The sequence below is a fragment of the Syngnathus acus genome, chromosome 17 (genome assembly GCF_901709675.1).
Source record: "Syngnathus acus chromosome 17, fSynAcu1.2, whole genome shotgun sequence".
In the NCBI taxonomy this organism is placed as follows: Eukaryota; Metazoa; Chordata; class Actinopteri; order Syngnathiformes; family Syngnathidae; genus Syngnathus; species Syngnathus acus.
Window position 1 is genome coordinate 235359 of NC_051102.1, and position 24814 is coordinate 260172.

The window sequence follows — 24814 nt, forward strand, 5'->3', positions numbered from 1 at the left end:
GTTATAGCCAAAGTCTGGATTATCATAACAGCCCGACAGTAAAAGGTAGGATTTGAAAGAATGCACTGATTCAATAACTAACCATCCCTATTCTGTTATGTAAAATGAAATACAATGCAGCTGTAAAGCAAAAGAAAAAAAATCAAGATGACAGATGAGCATGATATGGCCTATACAAAGGTTGTAGGGAGTCCCCATATGAGACAAATAAAAAATTATCTTATCTAATAGCAAATTGTTTCCCTTTCAAAGGATTTACTAGTTAATCTTGATTGCATGCTGGTGCAAATTGTATGACAAATTTATTATATGTATGTCAACTTTCCCTTTAGTTGAGGAATAAAAACTTTAATTTTGGAGTTATGTCAAATGTGCTACGATTTTAATTTGATAGAATAGAATAGAATAGATCTTTATTGTCATTGTCACATGTACAACGAAATTTAAAAAGTGCCAACCGATCCGCGCATGCGATAAAAAATATATAGAATAAATAGAATTTGGACTGTTTATACACTTCAGGTGGGTGTTCCCAGCCTCTAAGTCATGTTCTGTTGAGCCTATTTAAAGTCATCAAACAGAAGAACACCTGACAGTGAAGCAATAATCACTGGAAGGACAGGGCAAAAATACATGCTGACACATTCCTCATCAAAGAGCGCGTGGAGAGCAAGATTGGGCTTTGAATACCAAACCACACAATGTGGGAGTAAACGCCTCCAAAATCAAATCGTTTTTACAAATGGAAAAAAAAAGCAGTGAAAAGGAGTCACTATGGAGAGTAATTAAAATTTATTTTCACTTTTGACGTTGAGCTCTGCAACTGAGCCATGAAAAATAATACAAATAGAAATAAACACCAGCTTTACACTTATGTGGTCTGCCACATACCATCAAGATTTACCACTCATTCACTCACGCTTTCAAGAAAGGAGAGCGGCAACTGGAAAAAATGTAAACCAAGCCACATCAATCACATCCTTGCAGGATTTACGTATGCTGTACAGTAAGGTCAGTTGATGGTGTCCGCGTCAGACTTAAGATATGTGCTTTCTTAACTTACAACAGGTGGTCTGAAGTCCAAATAATAAGTTGCTGCTGGGTGAAGTCACACAATTGTAAGAACATGAATAATCTATGGCGTAGATTTTGCTCAGTGGGCTCGTATTTCATGTGGCAACGCTTATGCGTTTCATAATTATGCGTGTTTTAAAATGTGTTTTATCTTCATTTCCCAAACCATTGAAATATGACTTAGGCAATTGTGCTATGTTTCCGATGATATCCATGAGAGTATTATTCTAATGACTGTCTGCATGTGTTACTACACCTTTTGTGCTCAAATTTCTGTTGTCCCTTCTATGACATTTGACAGTATGTGATAGTATTAAACTAGCGGAGCTGCAAGGTTAGACTCAAAGTGACTCCCAGCCCTTTCCTGTAAATCACTCCGAAGTGTGACACTAGCCATTCCTCATGAGCCATTTGACAGGAAGTCACCTGTCACAGTAAGTCCAGCTTCTGTAGATTGTAGAGCATGGTGAACAACAAGTGAACCACTCTCCAAGTAGTTTACAAGCTTCGATCTGACTGAAGTTAGTTGAAGGAGTAAGATGGTGATTCGGAAAATGTATGTGTCCATGTTTAGCTGAAATCAATACAGGTATGTGTGGAACTTGAGGCACTTGGGACAGCAATGGCCAGCCTGCTCACACGACGGAGAAAAGTTGTAAGACACGGCGTCAAAATCATGTAAGTGTGATTCTTTGAGATGGAAAAGCATAATCACTTTAATAGTTTCCTTTAAATGTCTTGTGCAACTCCTGAAAACATTTTTCCTGAAGCAGCTGGGAATGTAACACAATGGAGAAATTAGTCATCACCCGGAAACTTGTTGGCTTGGTGAAAACTATGGGCCAGCTTACATGTTGTACACTGCATGGTTGATTTAGAATGACTGCATCTCAACTAATTCTATTGTGTAAATCTAATTCAAGTGTCAATATTGACTAAAAATGTCTATCAAGGACTGTGTCATGTACGTATGTGCCTATGTTTTACGTACATCCATGGCAGGAGCTGCAGAGAGAAAAAGGATCCTCATGCAAAGTGTTGTTGTTGTTTTGCCAAGCGAGGACCCAATGACTTTGTGTTGACATGATCCAGCGGGTAGGTTTTTTCACCGTTTCTTTGTCTTCAAAATGGAATGTTTACCCAGTAGCCGCCACCAGGAAGTCAACCATAACAGGAACGATCCCGTTCCGACAACACCCTAAAAATGAGGGAGCACAGCATTTTTCGTAGATATAATCTCTTTAAGTATCGCACTGACAAAGAGTAGACATGCACCAAAAGTGGGTATTGTTTGTTTTGTTGCTCCTGTAAATTATCTGCCAAAGTATTTCATCTTTCATTGCAGAGCTTTCCAGCAATCTCCCAGTTCCACTTCAGTGAGTAAAGGAGGAAGAGGATCATCAAGAAAAATGTTTTTTGTTGCCGGGGCCAAAAATACAGCATCGGGCGTAGGAAATGAAAGGAGGTGAGGAAAGGGCAAGTGGATGGGTGTATCGAGAGAGGCGCTGTAAACAAGCACTTTGATTTCCAGCTTGTTATATTTGCTGTGTGGCTTCAAAGTGGCAATACAAGTCGCTCTCATCCGTTTTGTTATTGTCAGGTCAATCTATCAGAAATTCCGTGAGGTTGATATACTGGACAAGAAAAAGACCGTGACGGCTCTGAAGCCTGGTGAAGATAGAGCTATTCTCCTGGGTCTAGGAATGATCTTCTCCTCCGTCATGATGTACTTTGTTCTTGGGATCACTATATTACGCTCGTATGCTGAAAGGTAAAATTCAAAATTGTTATATTCAAAAACTTCACAATCTTCACTTGAAATGATAATGAAATAAAAACTTGATACAGCGATCCCTTGCATATTTACGATTCGGCTTCACAGAATTCTTTTCGGGAACACTCCGTTTTTGGGTGGCTGAAACAAATTAATGGCTTTTCCATTTGTTTTGATAGGGAAAGCTGATTTGAGATTTGTAAGTAATGCTTTGCTGCCCTCTTGTGGCATCTATAGGCAATTACAAACTATACAGAAGTGGCAATAATTGAATAACAGGGGTTCACCATACTTAGCTTTGTTTTATCAAGACTCTGCCGAATGTTGGATGTGTGTGTGTGTTACTTAACATTCAATTTGTACCTCCATTTAAATTTCAAAACAGTGCGTGGACAGAGGAAGGCGTGTGCGTTGTTCTTAACTCCACGGTCACGGCAGACATGAACTGTTCCTACAACTGTGGCTCAGACTGCTGGCGAGTCTCCAAATACCCCTGTCTGCAGGTCTACGTGAACGTCAACAACACAGGCCGCATCAGTCGATTATCTCACAATGAAGAGACACAGGATGCCAGCTCGGAAGTGAGTAGTACTTGTGGATTTACTCGATAGGATTTGGAGTTAGTCAAGTTACAAGTGGACAAGTGGAGGACTGCTCACAGCCAGTCCTTCCGTTGCAGTGTTTCTATGTGCCCAGGTGCCAGAAGGACAGCGCTCAAATGCACACCATGATCATGAACATCTCCGAACGTCTGAAGGCCAAACAGCAGGTTCCTTGTTACTTTGACCCCAGCGAGCAGCAGGACACGGTTCTCCTGACTCGGCTCTACGACCACAGTGTTGTCTTCCACTCGCTGCTGTGGCCCTCGTGCATGTTCATCGGAGGCATCCTCATAATTGTGATGGTCAAGCTCACACAGTACCTGTCCAGATTGTGCGAACAGATCGTGAAGATCAGGATGTGAAGCCATTGTTACAAGGCACCTGACATAATGAGCAAAAGCAAAGTTTTAAACAAATAAGGATTCTGGCAAGGGATGCCTTTGGCTCAGGCATTTTGAGGCAGCTGACTCTCTCAAGATTGAGGAACGGACTGAATGAACGTTCCTGAAGACGAAAATGTCAACCGCGGCTATTTCTAGAAAACTGACTGAAAGGTGGGGGGTGGGGTGTTAGGGTTGGGGGGGTGTTAGGGTTGGGGGTGGTGTTAGGGTTGGGGTGGTGTTAGGGTTGGGGGTGGTGTTAGGGTTGGGGGGGCACACAACTCTACAATCAAACCGTTCAGAGACGGTTTATAAGTTTTCTGTCTGTACGTAGTATGAAATATATTGTATGAGAGAGATTTGACATACAGGACAATGAATCCCAAACTTGTCCACTATTTGTATGAGAAATTTTATTTTTCACATATTTCTTGTACTCCAGTATAATTCAGAAAACAGACTAATGTGCTTGCTATTTATTCAAGTGACCAAAACAAGCAGCAGGTCTCACCAGTCCTTCATTTCATTCTTATTACTTTCCACTTCTTTTTTTATTTAAAATTCTATGCATTTTCTATTAGAAATAAAATTCCTTTTTGTATGCAGCATTATAGTGTCAGCCTTGATGATATATGTTGATCACTTTCATAGTATGAGTGGGGGAAGGTTACACACAAAAAGTGCATCACATCTTTGACCTCTTTAAAGTTTCTGTCAAGTCAAAATAAATGTTGGGCCCATCAAACTTAGAATTTTTACACATTCTGAACAATGTTTTCTTTTTGATGTTGTTGCTAACTTCCATTAGAAAAATACAGCTCTCAGGGATGACACCAAGAACCAAGAGTCCCAATCGATTAAATACCTATGCGTTTACATCATTCGCTTTAGCAGCAAGATAAACAGAATGTTTCCAGTAAACTCTCCGCCGTCAACAAGCCCCTTCCCTCATCTCGGAGAAGGCGGTCCGTCACAAGGAGCCCGCTAGCAGTTAGCTCCATCCAGCTAGCATGCTGCCACACTGTGCCGTTCACTTTGTGGGCAGCCCATTGGGCAACATCATGAAGTAGTCAGTCATTTCTCGCACAACTACGGGCCAATTCGAGGCGTATTACGGCCCCACGGTCATAGTTTGGAAGGACTAATGTTCGGACCTCCAAAGCTGGCACGAATGGGATTTGCCCAGTTAGCCGCCGCTGCTAATGATTGTGCTGGATGGCTAGCTTCGCGGCCATCCGGTTCGGGCTAGCGCTGTGACACAGGTAGTTTGCATTGTTTTCTTCTTTACCCTTTCTGATAAACAAGCACTCAATAACACATGTATATGTTATGGATGTATACGGGCTTGTGTTTGCCTACAGTGGGTTTACGCATTGCTCGTGACATCGATCTACATAGTTGGACAATTCGTCAACTAGCATTAGTAGCAAAACAAAGTTTGAAGGGATGACTGGCAAGTTTATGTCCCCCAAAAATATATTAGCACCGCAAGTCTCAGAGCCTGCCCCCTAAGACATTTTCTTTTGAAGACGATTATATTCATATCACAATTGCAATGTGTTTTAGTGGTAACCGTGAGATTTAACATTACCTTGGTCATTGGAATATTGGCGTGTAAAAGATACATTGATTTACATAATACCAGCATTATCTAGAAAGATCCTTTAAAAAGGACCGCAGTCGTATAATAACAATTTTCCTGAAACAAACGATAAGTTGTGACTCTTTAAAACACGTGACAATGCACACTTTTATTGTCAATGTTTTAATAAAAAGACAGTGTTGACAATTGAATTAAAGTTTGAAACTGTCATAACCTTCTTAATCTTTTATCGTACTTTAAAAAGACTAGTATCATTGGAAACTCAGCGAGCGTGTACAAAATGTTCCAAAACAAAATTCTTCCCGTTAAGACAAGTAAGCTCATCAGCTTTGAAATAAAAAATACAATTTTCAGTACTGTACTGCATTATTGTTCTTGGTCCAGTTGTTCATTTGTAACTCTTGTTTTCCTTCTATTCATTTAGCTGGTTCCCATAAATCTCATAATACGCAGGTGGATCACCTGGAACAACCATGCCTCCCCGGCCATCCTCAGGAGAATTATGGGGGATGCACTTGATGCCACCCAGCATCAAAGTAGACTGCCTCCTGCCGAATGGCATGATCCTCACGTTGGAGTGCCTCCGTGAGGCCACGCTGATCACAGTGAAGCACGAGCTTTTCAAAGAAGCCCGGAAATATCCTCTTTACCATCTACTGCAAGAGGAGAGCTCCTACATTTTTGTCAGTGTCACCCAAGAGGCAGAACTAGAGGAGTTTTATGATGAAACCAGGAGGTTATGTGACCTCAGACTCTTCCAGGCTTTTCTCAAAGTCATTGAGCCTGTAGGCAACAGAGAAGAAAAGATTCTCAATCGAGAAATAGGTACGTATAGTGTTTGAATTACGAGAAAAGTAATAAAATAATGTGATAATAATAATACCGATGGTCACAATGAGACCTGTGTATGAGCTGTATGGAAATCTGTCAAAGCTAACCAGGCTTGCTTTTAATTGACATTGTCAGGGAGATATTATATTGATAATATGTTTATTGTGATTGTTGTTTTCAGTGAGGTAGGACGGCACTATGTATAACTTAGATATTTATCACAACCACACTCATAAATGTATAACAGTCTATGTGTCTGCTCTTTAGCCACAGTGCTCTAGGTCAGTGGTCCCCAACCTTTTTTGCACCACGGACCGGTTACGTGTCAGAAATATTTTCGCGGACCGGCCTTTATATAAATAAATATATTTATATATTTATTATTTAAATATTTATATATATAAATAGGATGAAATAAAATGATACAACTGGCATAAAAACAAATATAAACCACATAAAAATAAAACGTTGAATTAGTGGGAGCACCGAGCTCTTTTCTCAGAAATGAGCCATTCCCATCTAGGCGTAATCGGAGACAATGACACCCGAAGTGATTAAGGTTTGTCTTTAAATGCAGGATGCTTGGTCTCCATGTGCCGAAGCAGGTTTGAAGGCTTCATTGCCTCGTTAGCTAGCCTTTCGCCACATATGCGGAGTGCACTTGGCGCGTCAGAGTCACCTGTGGCGATAAATCCATATTTTAAGTAGGACTCCAGAAATGTTCTTTTAAATGCAGCTTTCCTTTTCTTAGAAGTCGTAGCCTCTTCTTCTTCAGTGTCCTCATTGGACGTTTTTCCCTTTCCGAAGAAGCTTTCCAAACTTCTCTGTTTCTTGCGCATTTTTGCTTGCCTCGCGGGCTTGACTGTGGTGACATGTCACGTGACCGAGACGAGCGCCCTGTGTCAAGAGTCCTTATTTTTCAGATGCACCGACAGATGTAATTGGGAGAGATTCGCCAAATTTTTTATATTTTTCAAAATAAATTCTTACTCATTTTTGCTAGCTTTGCGGGCTCGACTGGGGAAACATGTCACGTGACCGGGACGAGCGTCTTAACATGAATGAATTGATCGTCAATAAAAAAAAAAATAAAAAAATTTTTTTTTTTTTTTTTTCCTGTGCGGCTCCGCGGCCCGGTACCAAGTGACCCACGGACCGGTACCGGTCCGCGGCCCGGTGGTTGGGGACCACTGCTCTAGGTGGCACCTTTGTCACCATTTTTTTGTGTTCAAAATGTCCACAAGTATTTCTGTGCTTGTCCAAAAATTGTTAAAGAGGCATGCAAAGAAAGAAAGCAGAACTTAATTACAGTAGTCATACTGTTGGTATTGTTTGCACTTCCCTTGTAGGTTTTGCTATTGGGATGCCCATATGTGAGTTTGATTTGGTTAAAGATCCCGAAGTGCAGGACTTTAGACGGAATATTTTGAATGTTTGCAAAGAGGCAGTGGACCTTAGAGATTGTAACGGACCCCACAGTAGAGCGTTGTATGTCTATCCTCCCAATGTGGAATCCTCAGCAGAACTGCCCAGGCACATCTACAACAAACTAGATAAAGGTGAGAGAAAAAGAAATGTTAGTGATCATATATATTTTTTCTTAAATCTATATTTTAACAAACACTCTGTATTTCCTTTTCCTCAGGTCAAATAATTGTGGTAATATGGGTTATTGTGTCACCCAGCAATGATAAGCAAAAGTACACTTTGAAGATCAACCATGATTGCGTGCCGGAACAGGTTATCGCTGAGGCCATTCGCAAGAAGACGCGCAGTATGCTGCTCTCCCAGGAGCAGTTAAAGATGTGTGTGCAGGAGTATCAAGGGAAATACATCCTCAAAGTCTGTGGTTGTGATGAGTACTTACTGGAGAAATACCCCCTGAGTCAGTACAAGGTAATCTAATTCATGGGACTACATCCAATGATTATCCATTGAACGCAAAATCCATCGTGTCAAATTAGTATCAGATTTAATTTGAATAAAAATGTGTTATAAATATAATGTGCGAATATTTATTTCATGAATGTATTTTTTTTTGTCTGTCCTCAGTATGTGCGCAGCTGCATCATGTTGGGGCGAATGCCCAACTTGATGCTGATGGCAAAAGACAGTCTATATTCCCAACTGCCAATGGACAATTTCACCATGCCATCGTACGCGCGACGAATATCCACAGCAACACCTTACATGAATGGGGAAACATCCACAAAGTCACTATGGACTATCAACGGAGCACTAAGGATTCGGGTGCTGTGCGCTACTTACGTCAATGTCAATATTAGAGACATAGACAAGGTACAAATGCAGCAAATGTATGTGGTTACATCATATGTTATTATTATTGTTGGTTGCAGTTGTTAGCTCTTAGTTTGGCAAGTTTTGTGCTTTTCCTTCACATTATAATGTAGTCAGGATGGAGGTGAATAATTTGGTGTTTGTTTGCGCCCGATTTAGATCTACGTCAGGACTGGCATATACCATGGTGGAGAGCAGCTGTGCGACAATGTCAACACTCAGCGCGTGCCTTGTTCAAATCCCAGGTAATTCCTAACAAAATACAACAAAATAACACACTCGTTTGTTTTGTTTTTTTAAAATTTGAAAACGTCATCCTTATCTTTTCCAGGTGGAATGAATGGCTCAACTACGACATGTACATTCCAGACATCCCGCGCGCTGCTCGTCTTTGCCTCTCCATTTGTTCTGTTAAAGGGAGGAAGGGAGCAAAAGAGGTTATCTGCAATTACAGTATCTTTAGTTCTTTTTTAAAAATGCTTTTAAATGGTGTACTTTTAATCATATAAAGCACATTGTGTTACCTTGTGTATCATATTCACTATATTAACAAGGCTGCCTTGCTTTGTTTTGTCTTAAATCAGCTCTGACTTGATGTACTCTACTTACGTTGACAAACAGCATCATGGAACCCAAATAAATTAGTCATGTGGCTTTGTTGCTATTGTTTTCATACACATCATCTTGCTGGTATTTTCTTGTAGGAGCACTGTCCTCTGGCCTGGGGCAACATTAACCTGTTTGACTACACCCACACACTCGTAGCAGGGAAGATGGCGCTCAACCTCTGGCCCGTCCCACATGGCTTGGAGGATTTGCTCAACCCCATCGGCGTCTCTGGCTCAAACCCCAACAAGGTTAGCCAAATTTTCTTCGGAATCTAGTTCTGTATTCTATGGAACATAGACATCAGAGTCTCCATTTTTAATATAGCTGGCGGTAACCACATTGTTGAATGTAATAAAATCTACATTAAAATCTTATAGGAAACCCCTTGTCTGGAGTTGGAGTTTGACCATTTTAGCTCACCAGTGACGTTCCCTGATTTGACCACCATTGAGGACCATGCAAACTGGAATATATCCAGAGAGCTTGGCTTTAATTACTGCCCCACGGGTTTGGTAAGAGAGCACACGTCTTAAGTTTGTACCCAAATCATATTCTAAGCATACAAAAAAAACAATGTTCCACTGTTATATGGTCTTTCAGTTTATTTCAATGTGTCATGTGGTGCTATAGAGCAATAGAGTGGCCCGAGACAACCCCTTCACAGACATTGACAATGAGCAGCTTCGCCAAGTGTGTAACCGGGACCCGTTGTCTGAGATCACTGAGCAGGAGAAAGACTTTTTGTGGAGGCACAGGTAATGTGTGCAAGTGCATCATGTTGCATGATGTGACGGATAGTATATGGCAAATAGGTTTCTTAGGTTTCTGGGTAGTATTTTAAAATAGCATTTTGTTTCACAGACATTACTGTGTCAACATGCCCGACATCCTTCCCAAGATCCTCCTTGCTGTGAAATGGAACTCCAGAGATGAGGTTGCACAAGTAAGCACCCCCCATTGCTGACATTAATTTCAGGACATTGTTTGGGTAAACAGACGTCTACCAGGCTTATTTTTGTTACAAATATAACTCAGCAGATTTCACAATTGATAAACACAGCTAATTCCCTGTTTCATCAACTGTAAATTTGTTTTCGTGCGTTTGCAATTACTCAGCGTAATTGTACCTCTATGCCGACAGATGTATTGCCTTCTGAAGAATTGGCCTGCTATCAAGCCGGAACAAGCCATGGAGTTGCTGGATTGCAACTTTCCCGATCCCATGATCAGAAATTTTGCTGTAAAGTGCCTTGAGAAGTATTTAACTGATGACAAACTGTCACAGTACCTTATTCAACTGGTTCAGGTGAGGTATATATATTTTTTGTTTATTCTTAAACTTCTTTTATCACATCTTTCAGATGATGCACATGCTGAATTATTCATGCTTTTCTTGTATATTTCTAAATATTCTCTGACAGGTTCTAAAGTATGAGCAGTACCTTGATAATCCACTCGGCCGTTTCCTGCTAAAAAAGGCATTAACCAATCAGAGGATAGGACATTTTTTCTTTTGGCATCTAAAGTAAGTTCATTTTTATGTACAGTATAGAAACCGATTTGTCTTGATGGGTTTATTAGGAATTGATGCCAAAAAATATTTTGCACCAAAAATATTCAGAACAATATAGGTTGCATATTTTAACTTCAACTTGTGACTTTCAGGAACATATGGAAAATCAAGTAATTGCTTGTATACAAATAGTTGGGTCTCTGGAGTGCTTGCCTTTTAATAAATAAAGTTACATTTTCTTTCATTCTCTTTAATTAAAACGGAAGACACGTTTGCCAGCAAATGTATTCATTGTGCAAGGTGAAGCTGCAAGCACAGAAAGAACACAATGAATCAAATAATCTATTGTTCCTCCCAACCATGCTGTATACCGCCTAGGTCATAATTGTATGAATTTTTGGGAGGAATGGAATTGCACCAGAGCAGTGCGGTGCCAAGAAGGCTGCAGTGTGTGACTCGAGAAGGTGGTGGGAAGGGAAGGGAAGGAAGGGAAGGGAAGGGAAGGGAAGGGAAGGGAAGGGAAGGGAAGGGAAGGGAAGGGAAGGGGGGATGACTAAGTGCAGCTGTCAGTGTCCAGACTGCAGAGCTCAGCTAAGGTGATGAGGTTAGCAGTGAGTACAAGTTAGCTTTGCAGCTGAGTGTGGGTGGGTGTGCCTCTGGAAAATCACCAGGAAGACTCTTTAACATTAATTTGAATGTGACTGGTTAATTCTCAACACAGCCACAGTCCCAGTTATAAGAAAACAAACATGTTACTTCAATTGCAATTTCATTCTTCCCCTTTAAGAAAGAAAAAATAAATGAGTTGTCCAGTGGTACAGAATTTCTTTTGATAAGGCATATAGACACTAACAATGTTTCTTTCCCTCTATGTCTTCAGATCAGAAATGCACAACAAGACAGTGAGCCAGAGGTTTGGACTCCTGCTGGAGTCGTACTGCAGAGCCTGCGGCATGTACCTGAAGCATCTGAGCCGGCAGGTGGAGGCCATGGAGAAACTCATCAATCTCACTGACCTCCTCAAACAAGAGAAAAAGGATGAGGCACAGAAGGTAATCTGACTGCTGACAGCTGCTTGGCCAAATCATTGAGTTTAATCTCATCAACATCTGGCCTTGGGGCTATCGAGATCATTATAGTGCTTTAGAGTGGGATGAGGTTGGAATGGTTGCTGTTTTCTTGTGGTGCTTCATGCTTTATCCATCCATCTATCCATTTTCTGTACCGCTTAGTCCCCACGGGGGTTGCGGGCGTGCTGGAGCCTATCCCAGTGTCATCGGGCAGTAGGCGGGGGACACCCTGAACTGGTTGCCAGCCAATCGCAGGGCACACAGAGACAAACAACCATTCGCACTCGCACTCACACCTAGGGACAGTTTGGAGTGCTCAATCAGCCTACCAAGCATGTTTTTGGGATGTGGGAGGAAACCGGAGTGCCCGGAGAAAACCCACGCGGGCCCGGGGTGAACATGCAAACTCCACACAGGGAGGGCCGGAGGTGGAATCGAACCCGCACCCTCCTAACTGTGAGGCGTGTGAGGCGGACGTGCTACCCAGTGCGCCACCGAGCCGCCGCTTCATCCTTTATACTATGTTTTATTATTAAAAAAAAATTAGAGCACCGTTTAGCAGGGGCAAAAATTGGCATTGTATGCAAATGACTGTCAGAGACACTTAGTATTATGATGGGGTATCATTTTTCTTTTCCTAGAAATAAAAATGGCCATTTATTTTTTATTCTAAATGGCTAATATTATTTTACCGTACAATCTATCAACCAGAATCTTTTCATCATTCTTGCTTTGTATTGCTAAGAGTTGTGTGTGGACAGCATAGATGCCCACAGGGTATTTATTCTCTCCCTCATCCTTGAGTACATCAGTGTTACATCACTGTGAAGCGTTGCTAACTTTCCTGAAACAAGCAAGCAGATGGGCAATGCTTCTATTTACTGCTCCGACTTGGCTCCCTCAGCTGTCCACATCTGCCGTGTTATTGATTTACCTGTTTCTCTGTTCTCAGGTTCAAATGAAGTTTCTGGTGGAGCAGATGAGGAGGCCAGACTATATGGATGCACTGCAGAGCTTCACCTCCCCACTCAATCCAGCACATCAGCTGGGAAACCTCCGGTACTTGAGATTCCTTATGTAACTCGCCGGACCGCTGGTATAAAAACGTAAACATAACAAATGCGTTTCAAACTCGGGAGGCAAAATGTTAATAAAAAGCATGAGAAAAAGCCTCGGCACTCTGGTACAGATGAGTTTATGGTCCAATGCGTTTTGATACAGCCTGGATGAAGACTCTCTCTTGATGATTTTTATAATTAAATTATTTTGTCAGCCATCTCTCTCCAAGTTCTACCATTCTTTCTCTGCTTCACACTAATTGTGTGCTGGTTTGTTTTCCAGTCTGGAAGAATGTCGGATGATGTCATCTGCCAAGCGACCTCTGTGGCTTAATTGGGAAAACCCAGATATGATGTCAGAGCTCCTGTTTCAGAACAACGAAATCATCTTCAAAAATGGAGATGGTGAGTTTGATGAGCACATATGCTCTTTCTTTCAGGAATTGCTCTGGCACTCCTGATGTACCGTATTTTTCGGACTAAAAGTCGCTCCGGAATATACGTACGTCGCATCAGCCATAAAATGCACAATAAAGTGAAAAAAAACATATAAGTCGCCCCGGTGAATAAGTCGCATTTTGGGGGAAATTTATTCGACAAAATTCAACACCAAGAACAGACATGAACGAGCAACAACAGGCTAAACGATATGCTAACGTGACATAAACACAAACGAGAAGCTGAGAACGGGCCTGATGTAACAATGACAGTTATTCAAATAGCTATAACATAAATAACACCTTTATCAAACCATCTGTGTCACTCCAAATCATTAAAGCCATCGATCGAGTTGGTCCTCCTTTATGTAAACAAGTCCGACGTCAGCGGCGCGTTGCAGTTTATGATTTTCTACAGGCCCATATAACAATATATAAAGTATGTATGAAATAACAATACTACAAACAACAATTTTATCGAACCATCCGTGTCACTCCAAATCAATAAATCCATCAGAATCTTTGTCTTCAGTGTCACTTGGAAAAAAAACAACAACAAAACAGCTGTTGACGCCGGAAAGACTACGTGCGCCACGGACGTCAGACTAGATATATCAAATAAATGTAACATAAACAACAATTTTATCGAACCATCCGTGTCACTCCAAATCAATAAATTCATCAGAATCTTCGTCTTCTGTGTCACTTAAAAAAAAAAAAAAAAAAAAAAACACCGTTGTTGACACCGGAAGTACGTGGGCCGTTGACGTCAGACTAGATATATCAAATAAATGTAATATAAACAACAATTTTAACGAACCATCCGTGTCACTCCAAATCATTAAATCCACCGGAATATTCATCCTCTGTGTCAAAAAAACAACAACAAAAAAAAGCAGCTGTCGATTCCGGACCGACGTGCGCGCTGACGTCACCCTTGTTGTCAGTTGGCGGCTCCAATTATTCCACAGATCTACGTATATAACTATATTGTAGCGTTACCAAAGTACCAGGCAAGATATGGGTTTGATAACCGGCTCTTTATTTCATAAATCAAGAGCTCAACATGTGAGCCAACACATGCAAGCGCCCTGGATAGCTCTCCCCCCCACACACTTCTGAAATAGCCAATTTGCTCAATTTGGCTTTCACTATGTTTAACAAAAATAGCAAAAATACAGTCAAACATTGGTTTTTGACCACAATCCGTTCCAGAAGGCGGTTCGAGAAGCGAATCGGTCGAATTCCGAATCTATTTTTCCCACTACAAATAATGGGAAAAAAATGTAATCCGTTTCAAGACAAAAAAAAACCCGCCTTTTTTAAGCATTTTTTCATTTGCGCATATTTGCCCGATCGCGCAACTGCAGCGCACTGCCGAACGCGCAACCGTAGCACGTGGCCCACCGCGCACTTGCACCGCGCTGATCGCATTATTGTGACAGAGCCGTCGCTGAAATTTAGAAAATATTTTTAAAGTCCTGATGTACTTTCCAAAATTTAAGTGGACTTAAGTGCGGAGGGAGCTTAATTTTGTCCGATCGCGCAACTGCAGCGCACCGCCGAACACTCAACAGTAGCGCGTCGCCGACCGCACAACTGCACCGCGCTGGTCACATTATTGTGACAGAGCCGTCGCTAAAATTTAGAAAATATTTTTAAAGTCCTGATGTACCGTATTTTCCGCCCTAAAAGGCGCACCTAAAAACCTAAAATTTTCTCAAAAGCCGACAGTGCGCCTTATAGGCCAGTGCGCCTTATATATGGATCAACTGATGAATTTGTTGATCCATACTGGTTGTACACAGTGCTCTGCCAAAATGTTTCAGTACGTTTTAGTACGACTAGTAAATTACAAGGTCGCATCGCTTCCCAGCATTACGGCAACTGTAGTCAGGGGGCGTCACCGAATAGCTGTTGTACCCGCGAGGCTATTTCATGTCAAAATAGGCTGCTCTGTTAATGTTTCGAGTAAATCTACGGATCGATATGGAAGGGAAACATAGGTAAGTAGTACCAATGCGTTAGATCGAACTTTAGTCAGTTCCGATCATTTTATAGGAGATCGTTTGAGAAACGCGATTGTTTACACTTTGCTGAGGCTCATGGGAGATTGCGAGCTGAGGCTCGTGAGACTTTGCGGATGGCTAATGCTATTGCGATAGCTGCTATACGTACCAGGCTATTTCATGTCAAAATAGGCTGCTCTGTTAATGTTTCGAGTAAATCTACAGATCGATATGGAAGGGAAACATAGGTAAGTAGTACCAATGCGTTAGATCGAACTTTAGTCAGTTCCGATCATTTTATAGGAGATCGTTTGAGAAACGCGATTGTTTACACTTTGCTGAGGCTCATGGGAGATTGCGAGCTGAGGCTCGTGAGACTTTGCGGATGGCTAATGCTATTGCGATAGCTGCTATACGTACCAGGCTATTTCATGTCAAAATAGGCTGCTCTGTTAATGTTTCGAGTAAATCTACGGATCGATATGGAAGGGAAACATAGGTAAGTAGTACCAATGCGTTAGATCGAACTTTAGTCAGTTCCGATCATTTTATAGGAGATCGTTTGAGAAACGCGATTGTTTACACTTCGCTGAGGCTCATGGGAGATTGCGAGCTGAGGCTCGTGAGACTTTGCGGATGGCTAATGCTATTGCGATAGCTGCTATACGTACCAGGCTATTTCATGTGAAAATAGGCTGCTCTGTTAATGTTTCGAGTAAATCTACGGATCGATATGGAAGGGAAACATAGGTAAGTAGTACCAATGCGTTAGATCGAACTTTAGTCAGTTCCGATCATTTTATAGGAGATTGTTTGAGAAACGCGATTGTTTACACTTTGCTGAGGCTCATGGGAGATTGCGAGCTGAGGCTCGTGAGACTTTGCGGATGGCTAATGCTATTGCGATAGCTGCTATACGTACCAGGCTATTTCATGTCAAAATAGGCTGCTCTGTTAATGTTTCGAGTAAATCTACGGATCGATATGGAAGGGAAACATAGGTAAGTAGTACCAATGCGTTAGATCGAACTTTAGTCAGTTCCGATCATTTTATAGGAGATCGTTTGAGAAACGCGATTGTTTACACTTTGCTGAGGCTCATGGGAGATTGCGAGCTGAGGCTCGTGAGACTTTGCGGATGGCTAATGCTATTGCGATAGCTGCTATACGTACCAGGCTATTTCATGTCAAAATAGGCTGCTCTGTTAATGTTTCGAGTAAATCTACGGATCGATATGGAAGGGAAACATAGGTAAGTAGTACCAATGCGTTAGATCGAACTTTAGTCAGTTCTGATCATTTTATAGGAGATCGTTTGAGAAACGCGATTGTTTACAGAGGGCTCGTTGGTTATTGGCTAGTGGATGCATACCGCAACCCTAGTCAACCTCAGTTTGATGCAGTATAGCTTCTATTTTATGCGCCTTATAATCCGGTGCGCCTTTTAGGGCGGAAAATACGGTACTTTCCAAAATGTAAGTGGACCTCAGTGCGCAGGTAGCTTAATTTGGTCCGATCGCACAACTGCAGTGCGCCGGGCGCTCACTGTCGCATTGCTTTAAGAGCGTCTTTGTGTTTTAGGATGGCTTTACTGCTCCCACTTGCTTTCTTTGGAGGCATGATTAGGGGTTAATACAATCCTCAAAGTAACGAAAATACAATAACAACGGAGTCAGTCTGCATCCGGGCCGCGCGGTCGGGTTTTTTCGGGTCCTACCGGCTCATATCACGAGGTTCGACCTCCGAATTGTGTTCGACAACCGAAGCAAAAAATCTCGAATTTTTTTGTTCGAATTCCGATTTGTTCGAGAACCAGGACGTTCGAATACCGAGGTTTGACTGTAAAATAAACAGATGCAGCTCACTGACAAGTACCGCTATTTGTGCTAATTTTAGAACAGTCCTGCGGGCAACTCATGCGGTCCTCACGGGCAACCTGGTGCCCGCGGGCACCGTGTTGGTGACCCCTGATTGTGTGACCAAACTAACTTTGACAGCTGTCCTCCATAAAGCCTAAAGGCATCATACAGTTACTCATCCTGTTGTTGTCTCCTTCCTCATCTTGTACCTCTGTAGATTTGAGGCAGGACATGCTGACGCTGCAGATCATTAGGATAATGGAGAACATCTGGCAGAACCAAGGCCTTGATCTCAGGTAGGTGCCTCACTTCACTGTGACAGCAAGGATGCAGGTGCTCATTAATAGGCACTGGATAACTTTTATCTTCTCTGATCTCTGCCGTAATGCAGAATACTTGCAAACTGTTCCAGCCACCTAAGGTCATCTGACACTAAAGTTACTTTGACATTTGCTTTCCAATAAATTGGCACATCAGAGGTGTAACAGTCGAGCCTGTACTTATTCGTTCACCTCTTCCAGACTGAACTCATTGAAGAGGGACAGCCCCAATGCGATGAGACACGATGTGCTAATTAGTTGGATGGTGATGTCGGCGCAATGGCTACAATTGCTTTAAAAAAGAAACAGGCTTACACAGCGAGTCCTGGGTGTTAAACTTGACACTTTGTTTGCAGCGTCGATGCATCAGTAGCTGGCAAATTCCTGGGTTGACTTCAACCACCCCCATCTTGCATTAGTATGTGACATCAGGGGTTTTAGGAGTGAATAGATTTGTCCAAAAAATGACCTTATGACTCTAATATTGACTAACCCTACACATTGTGTTCTGAAAATATATACCGTAATTTTCGGACTATAAGTCGCGCCGGAGTATAAGTCGCACCAGCCATAAAATGCCCAAAAAAGTGAAGCTCCGGAGTATAAGTCGCATTTTGGGGGGCAATTTATTCGACAAAATCCAACACCAAGAACAGTCATGAACGAGCAACAACAGGCTAAACGATAGGTATGCTAACGTGACATAAACACAAACTAAGAGCTGAGAACGGCCCTGACGTAAAATTCAGAGTTATTCAAAAAACTATTACCGTATTTTCCGCCCTAAAAGGCGCACCGGATTATAAGGCGCACCTTCAATGAACGGCCCATTTTAAAACTTTGTCCATATATAAGGCGCACCGGATTATAAGGCGCATAAAATAGAAGCTATACTGCAACAAACTGAGGTTGACTAGGGTTGCGGTATGCATCCACTAGCCAATAACCAACGAGCCCTCTGTAAACAATCGCGTTTCTCAAACGATCTCCTATAAAATGATCGGAACTGACTAAAGTTCGATCTAACGCATTGGTACTACTTACCTATGTTTCCCTTCCATATCGATCCGTAGATTTACTCGAAACATTAACAGAGCAGCCTATTTTCACATGAAATAGCCTGGTACGTATAGCAGCTATCGTCATAGCATTAGCCATCCGCAAAGTCCCACGAGCCTCAGCTCGCAATCTCCCATGAGCCTCAGCAAAGTGTAAACAATCGCGTTTCTCAAACGATCTCCTATAAAATGATCGGAACTGACTAAAGTTCGATCTAACGCATTGGTACTACTTACCTATGTTTCCCTTCCATATCGATCCGTAGATTTACTCGAAACATTAACAGAGCAGCCTATTTTGACATGAAATAGCCTGGTACGTATAGCAGCTATCGTCATAGCATTAGCCATCCGCAAAGTCCCACGAGCCTCAGCTCGCAATCTCCCATGAGCCTCAGCAAAGTGTAAACAATCGCGTTTCTCAAACGATCTCCTATAAAATGATCTGAACTGACTAAAGTTCGATCTAACACATTGGTACTGCTTACCTATGTTTCCCTTCCATATCAATCCGTAAATTTACTCGAAACATTAACGGCGCAGCCTATTTTGAAATGAAATAGCCTCGCGGGTACAACAGCTATTCGGTGACGCCCCCTGACTACAGTTACCGTAATGTTGGGAAGCGATGCGACCTTGTAATTTACTAGTCGTACTAAAACGTACTGAAACATTTTGGCAGAGCACTGTGTACAACCAATATGGATCAACAAATTCATCAATTGATCCATATATAAGGCGCACTGGACTATAAGGCGCACTGTCGGCTTTTGAGAAAATTTTAGGTTTTTAGGTGCGCCTTTTAGGGCGGAAAATACGGTACATAAATAACACGTTAATAAAACCATCTGTGTCACTCCAATTCATTAAATCCATCAATCGTCCTTTGTCAACAATGCGTGCGCGCCGCTGACGGCTCTTGCACTTCAAAATATTCCACAGGCCCATATAACGATATATAAATTATATATCAAATAACTATTATATAAGCAATAATGTTATCAAACCATCTGTGCACTCTAAATCATTAAATCCATCGATCAAATTCCTCGTCCTTTGTCAACAACGCCGCGCGTGCGTGCGCCCTGACGTCAGCCTCGTCGTTATTCCACAGATCTACTATATAACTATATTGTAGCGTTAACAAAGTTCAAGGAAAGACGTGGGTTTGGTAAACGGCTCTTTATTTAACAAAACAAACTTCCAGGCGTGTGGCGGCGTGGACTTCCAGCCACGGAAATGGAAGAGAGCTCCATAGAATAGGACCGGGCGTGCGTAAAAGCCATGACCGAGCCCCATCCACCGTCCCCGGACAGCCACCCGGCCGAGCGCCGGCCCTCGACTTCCATCCACGGAGGTGAAAGACAGCTCGGTAGAGGACCGGGCGTGCGTAAAAGCATTGTCCGAGCCCCATCCACCGTCCCTGGACAGCCACCCGGCCGAGCGCCGGCCCCCGACTTCAATCCACGGAAGTGAAAGAGAGCTCCGTCGAGTCAATCTTTGTCCTTTATGTAAACAACGCCGCGTCGCGCTGCTGACGTCGCGCTGCTGACGTCGCGCTGCTGACGTCGCGCTGCTGACCGCGACGTCGCGCTGCTGACTGTGACGTCGCGCTGCTGACGTCACTTGAAATCCAAATTACAGTAATCCCTTGCTACATTGCGGTTTGTTTATTGCGGTTTCATTTTTTTTTTTCTTTTGAAAATCTTTGAAGAAAAACACATAAGTCGCTCCTGAGTATAAGTCGCCCCCCCCACCCAAACTATGAAAAAAAACGCGACTTATAGTCAGAAAATTACGGTAATAGGAGTCGTTGATTTAGTATCTTTGCTTCATTGGCACATTTTTGAGGTGCACTTTTTAAAATAGCACAATATAATCATTATTGCAAGCTATAGCTTGTGGAGCCCGGTTTTAGAGCCACTGCCCAAATGAAGGTGAAGAAAAGGTGGGGGGGAAGCCATCTTAGATGGCCGGTGTATAAGGAAGGGGCTTACTAGATCTTAGAGACTCCTTTCAATTAGTTGCAGTTTCACAAACCCAAATCTTTGATCTTGGTGCTCAACTTTTTTTTCCTTTTCCCCCGTCTTTCAAGGATGCTCCCCTACGGTTGTCTGTCCATCGGTGACTGTGTCGGGTTGATTGAGGTGGTGAGGAATTCTCACACCATCATGCAGATCCAATGTAAAGGAGGCCTAAAGGGGGCGCTGCAGTTCAACAGCCACACGCTGCACCAGTGGCTTAAAGATAAGAACAAGGGCGAGATGTGAGTGGCACAAACAATACAGGGGCTAGTCACAAGAAGTATGGATGGAACTGAATTCTGATGCACATTTTTATTATTGACATTTATTCTTTTAGGTATGACCAAGCCGTAGATTTGTTCACACGCTCGTGTGCAGGCTATTGTGTCGCCACATTTATCCTGGGCATAGGAGATAGACACAATAGCAACATCATGGTCAAAGATGATGGACAGGTAAAATTCACAACATGACAGTATATATGTTCTGTTATGCTCATCTTGAGTGTCCCTATTTTTTTTGGGTGCGCCACAGCTGTTCCACATAGATTTTGGTCATTTCCTTGACCACAAAAAGAAGAAATTTGGATACAAGAGAGAGCGTGTGCCCTTTGTTCTGACACAAGACTTCTTGATCGTCATAAGCAAAGGAACACAGGAGTGCACCAAGACAAGAGAGTTTGAAAGGTACAGTCAGTGCTCCCTATGGATTGGGATTATAATTTATGGTTTGGTTATTATAGTGAATCCCTGTTTATCACAGGAGATACAGCATAAAATCTGCAATATAGAGAAACTAGATCAAAACCATGTTTAAAAAGGATTTACCCCTCCCCACACCAATTAAACATGATTCCAACCTGTAAAAACCTATTTTTTAAAAGTCAAAATAAGAGGCAAAGTGCTTTAAGAACCAAATTGTTCAACCAAACCATTTATTCCAGTCAATATTCGATAATGACAGCCCTCGAGCCGCGACACATAAACGCAGCCGAAATCAATACTCACAAATGGTACCTTGAGATAAAAATGACCTGGCTTATGAGGTTTTTTTTTGTTGTTTTTTAGCTCCAAGGTATGCTTTGAACATTTTTTATTTTTAATATTGAGCACAAACTTAAGTTACAAGCTTTGTATCGTGGCAGGTAATATAACACTACTCACAGTCATACTGTATAAAAGGAGTGACTTGCCCTAGCACAGGATATTTGTAAGAATGAAAAAAAAAAATTTTTTTTTGGCAGAGCAGCTTTCCATTCATTTCAGTGGGTGAAAATTAGACTTATAAAAGTATCTCAAGTCACTGCTGTCTCAGGGGAACACCATACCTCCAGCTTTGTGACAAAGATGGTCACAAAGGTTAACGAGGTTTTGGCTTTCCTTTATGGCCACCAGATTCCAGGAGATGTGCTACAAGGCCTACCTGGCAATCCGACAGCACGCCAACCTCTTCATCAACCTCTTCTCCATGATGCTGGGCTCAGGGATGCCTGAGTTACAGTCATTCGACGACATCGCTTACATCCGGAAGACCTTGGCCCTGGACAAGACGGAGCAGGAGGCTCTCGACTATTTCATGAAGCAGATGAATGACGCTCATCACGGCGGCTGGACTACTAAAATGGACTGGATCTTCCACACCATCCGCCAACACGCCATGAACTGAAATGGAAAGCAAAGTAGCGGAGTGAAGCGAAACTATGACGTGAATCAGCTGCGCACTGAGAACCAAAAATGCAGTAGCAGCAATGAATTGCCACACTAAAACCTGGTTTGTCTCTTGCCAGCATGCGACTCTGAACCATTACCTGCCAGCGCAGTATGAACAGGGGTGCTAAGAAGAGCCTTTATCAGGGACACTAAATGTTTTCATGCCCTTATGATTTTCTTTTTGGTGGCTGCACGATATGAACTTCAGAGTTGTATTTCATCAGTTCCCTCCATAGGAACTAAAACCGTTTAATGGACCTTGGGCACATTTGGCCGTCTTCTTAAGAACTAACGAGAGACACTTTATTTTCTACTCTCTCTTTTTTTTTTTTTTTTTAATATAACCATCGGAAGACATCAGCATTACGAGGAACATCACTATGAATTTGTGCAATCGCAAGCACAGCAGGCTTTTTTCTTTTGTTTATTTCTATATCTCAGACAGCTGACAGGAATCACACTACATGAGTTTCACTACCTTTATTTAAAAACTATGAATGATAGAGAAAGTGGAGACGGTATTGCTGCATGTGGGAGAAAGAAAAGGCCTTTGGAAAAGTCTGTCCAGATTACTCATGAAAATCCTGAAAAGGAACTTGCAATATTCAGAGTAGAGATGGAAAGCTGTTTGCATGGATTCAATTCAGCACGCTCTTGGCCCTCACAAGTATGACAATTCTGAACACTAAAAAAATAACGACTCACTAGTAAAATGTCTCCTCTACTTCCTCCCACTGACATTTCTGCACAATAGCAGGTCTACTTTGGTAAGGCTAAACTATGTACTCCTTGCACTAGTACCTCTAGTGACGATATAAGAAAACTGTGAAACTCATGGAGTTGTCGTACAAGTGAGGACAAAGCCCTCACTAATACAGCAAACGTAATTTGGTTTCCATAAGGCCGTTTTTAAATGTATTTATTCTGTATCCTTGATATCAAGCCTAATGTCCATTTACTACTTGGACGGTCTTTGGCCTCATAAAAAGAATATCAGCACATGAATAGAATGCCTGTCTCAATGGTAACATTACCCCCCCCCCCCCCCACACACACACACACACACTACTAGTGCTAATTTTGGCCTACTGGTAAGCAATTAAACTAATAAATTATTTCCCTATTCCTACCACTACTTTGGCCCAGCTCGAAGGCATGTGTCATGCCCTCATAGCCTCCTGGACCATCACAGTAGATCCACTAGTAAGATTTGATTGTATACTCGTCGGTTTAAAATTGCACTAGTTGTGGAAAAAAAATAGTAAGACATTTGTCGTGTGTTGAATTGTCATACAAGTGAGGCCAAAAAGCTTACTAGTGCATAGACATCAAACTAGATATCAAGAATATCAAACAGCTTTCCATAAGTACGGTATGAGACTGACAGATGTGTTGTTGTTGCAAACACTTCAATAATAGCATTTATTACTTGGACTTCCCTGCTTTTGCTGATTAGGTAACTTGGTGCATCCAGATAAGTCCACCGTTTTGAAGTCACTCTTTGACTTTTGATGTTTGTTGTTTGGTACAGCATTATATCCATCGCCGTGTATGCACAGATTCCTTTTTGAATCAATTTCTACTGAGCCAAAGTACTACATGTGTAAACTCAGCAGTCTTATTGTTTTAAAAAGTCCCTTTGTCTATTCCCATTCTCGTGTACTCATCGCACTGATTTCTGATTTCTGTTTTGTGTGTCGTGTCATTTTATCAGTATTATGGGGTTGGAGGAAAAAAAAAGCGCAGATTTAAATTAACCTCTTTGACCACTCAGTTTAAATTGGTCTCACTTGGAGAAAGCAAGGGGGAAAAATGCAGTGTTCCTTTTTGTCAGTTGTTTTATGCTGTTACACTATGCAAATTGTGATCTTAATAAGTACTGTATTATGCAAAAACAACACAAAATAGTTGATGTCAAAGACAAGGAAAGCAACCCCCTCAACTCGGAAGTGTGTGAACTTTAAACTCATTATACACATGGAAGAAATTAATGCACAATGCTGCACTGTAACTGTATCATCAACTTTTGTTTCCAGAAGCCTAAAAATGAGACTTGCTTTTTCCTGCCTTTTTAACCTTCAACCGGTTATGTCTAGTCTCCTTCTTAGTACACTTCTTTAACTTTGCAAGTGTCCTCCTTCCTGTGATTGTCGCCCTTATGCGTGCAACGGAGTCATACGTAAGAGGTACCTAGCTTTACCAAATAATGCATTTATACACATTTTCCTTTTGTATTGTCTTCAAAAAACGAAACCAGTCCTGGTCACATGCTTGGGCAGGACCCATTCCAACTGAGACCCCGATCGTCTGTACTTTCTGGATAAACAATTCAGATTCTTCTACATACTACATATGTTTTGTCATGGTTGTTGTTTGTCCCACTACATTCTGTATGAGGTTATTTTTCTTTTTTTGACCTGATGCTGTTTACTTGAATTTCATGTATAGAATTGACCTTGTTACTTGTGAGGTACAACTCCGTCACAATGAAGGTAACAGAACTGCTACTGCTACTACATGTGCAAATTCCCCCTTGAATAACTACAGAGGTAATATATTTTTGTATTTTTCAAAATATAATCATTC

General features: G+C 41.8%; 2 protein-coding genes and 1 long non-coding RNA gene across 6 annotated transcripts; all 3 read left to right on the forward strand.

Annotated features, from left to right (window-relative positions):
- The first annotated feature begins 1302 nt into the window (after positions 1–1302).
- LOC119137440 (calcium-activated potassium channel subunit beta-2-like) lies at positions 1303–4023 on the forward strand. 3 transcript variants are annotated; one of them, XM_037276739.1, is made up of 7 exons: positions 1303–1752; positions 1848–1981; positions 2077–2169; positions 2420–2539; positions 2675–2845; positions 3234–3429; positions 3528–4023. In XM_037276739.1, exons 4-7 carry the CDS (start codon positions 2484–2486, stop codon positions 3810–3812), a joined length of 708 nt encoding a protein of 235 aa, XP_037132634.1. In that variant the 5' UTR covers positions 1303–1752; positions 1848–1981; positions 2077–2169; positions 2420–2483; the 3' UTR covers positions 3813–4023. The 3 variants fall into 3 exon arrangements, with proteins under 3 accessions (XP_037132634.1, XP_037132635.1, XP_037132636.1); XM_037276740.1 differs by lacking the exon at positions 1848–1981; XM_037276741.1 differs by lacking the exons at positions 1303–1752; positions 1848–1981; positions 2077–2169 and adding an exon at positions 2198–2354 and having other exon boundaries at positions 2400–2539.
- Positions 4024–4782: 759 nt separating this feature from the next.
- LOC119136959 (phosphatidylinositol 4,5-bisphosphate 3-kinase catalytic subunit alpha isoform) lies at positions 4783–23253 on the forward strand. Of its 2 annotated transcripts, XM_037275854.1 has the most exons (21): positions 4783–5092; positions 5858–6258; positions 7614–7823; positions 7910–8160; positions 8317–8562; positions 8722–8807; positions 8894–8999; positions 9267–9419; positions 9549–9683; positions 9802–9926; positions 10033–10114; positions 10313–10477; positions 10593–10696; positions 11565–11736; positions 12707–12813; positions 13096–13217; positions 17335–17413; positions 20591–20761; positions 20857–20974; positions 21054–21205; positions 21914–22184. In XM_037275854.1, exons 2-21 carry the CDS (start codon positions 5907–5909, stop codon positions 22182–22184), a joined length of 3207 nt encoding a protein of 1068 aa, XP_037131749.1. In that variant the 5' UTR covers positions 4783–5092; positions 5858–5906. The 2 variants fall into 2 exon arrangements, with proteins under 2 accessions (XP_037131749.1, XP_037131750.1); XM_037275855.1 differs by lacking the exon at positions 4783–5092 and having other exon boundaries at positions 5907–6258; positions 21914–23253.
- Positions 6267–7559, forward strand: LOC119136960. Its single transcript, XR_005100828.1, has 2 exons — positions 6267–6545; positions 7464–7559. It is a non-coding gene; the product is annotated as an uncharacterized LOC119136960 (long non-coding RNA).
- Positions 23254–24814: the final 1561 nt, after the last annotated feature.

Coding starts and splice junctions, on each gene's coding strand:
- LOC119137440 (XM_037276739.1), top strand. CDS start 2,484: ATGTTTTTTGTTGCCGGGGCCAAAAATACAGCATCGGGCGTAGGAAAT. Junction 2,540..2,674: donor GGCGTAGGAAATGAAAGGAG/GTGAGGAAAGGG, acceptor TGTTATTGTCAG/GTCAATCTATCAGAAATTCC. Junction 2,846..3,233: donor TTACGCTCGTATGCTGAAAG/GTAAAATTCAAA, acceptor ATTTCAAAACAG/TGCGTGGACAGAGGAAGGCG.
- LOC119136959 (XM_037275854.1), top strand. CDS start 5,907: ATGCCTCCCCGGCCATCCTCAGGAGAATTATGGGGGATGCACTTGATG. Junction 9,684..9,801: donor ATTACTGCCCCACGGGTTTG/GTAAGAGAGCAC, acceptor GTGGTGCTATAG/AGCAATAGAGTGGCCCGAGA. Junction 20,762..20,856: donor GATAAGAACAAGGGCGAGAT/GTGAGTGGCACA, acceptor TTATTCTTTTAG/GTATGACCAAGCCGTAGATT.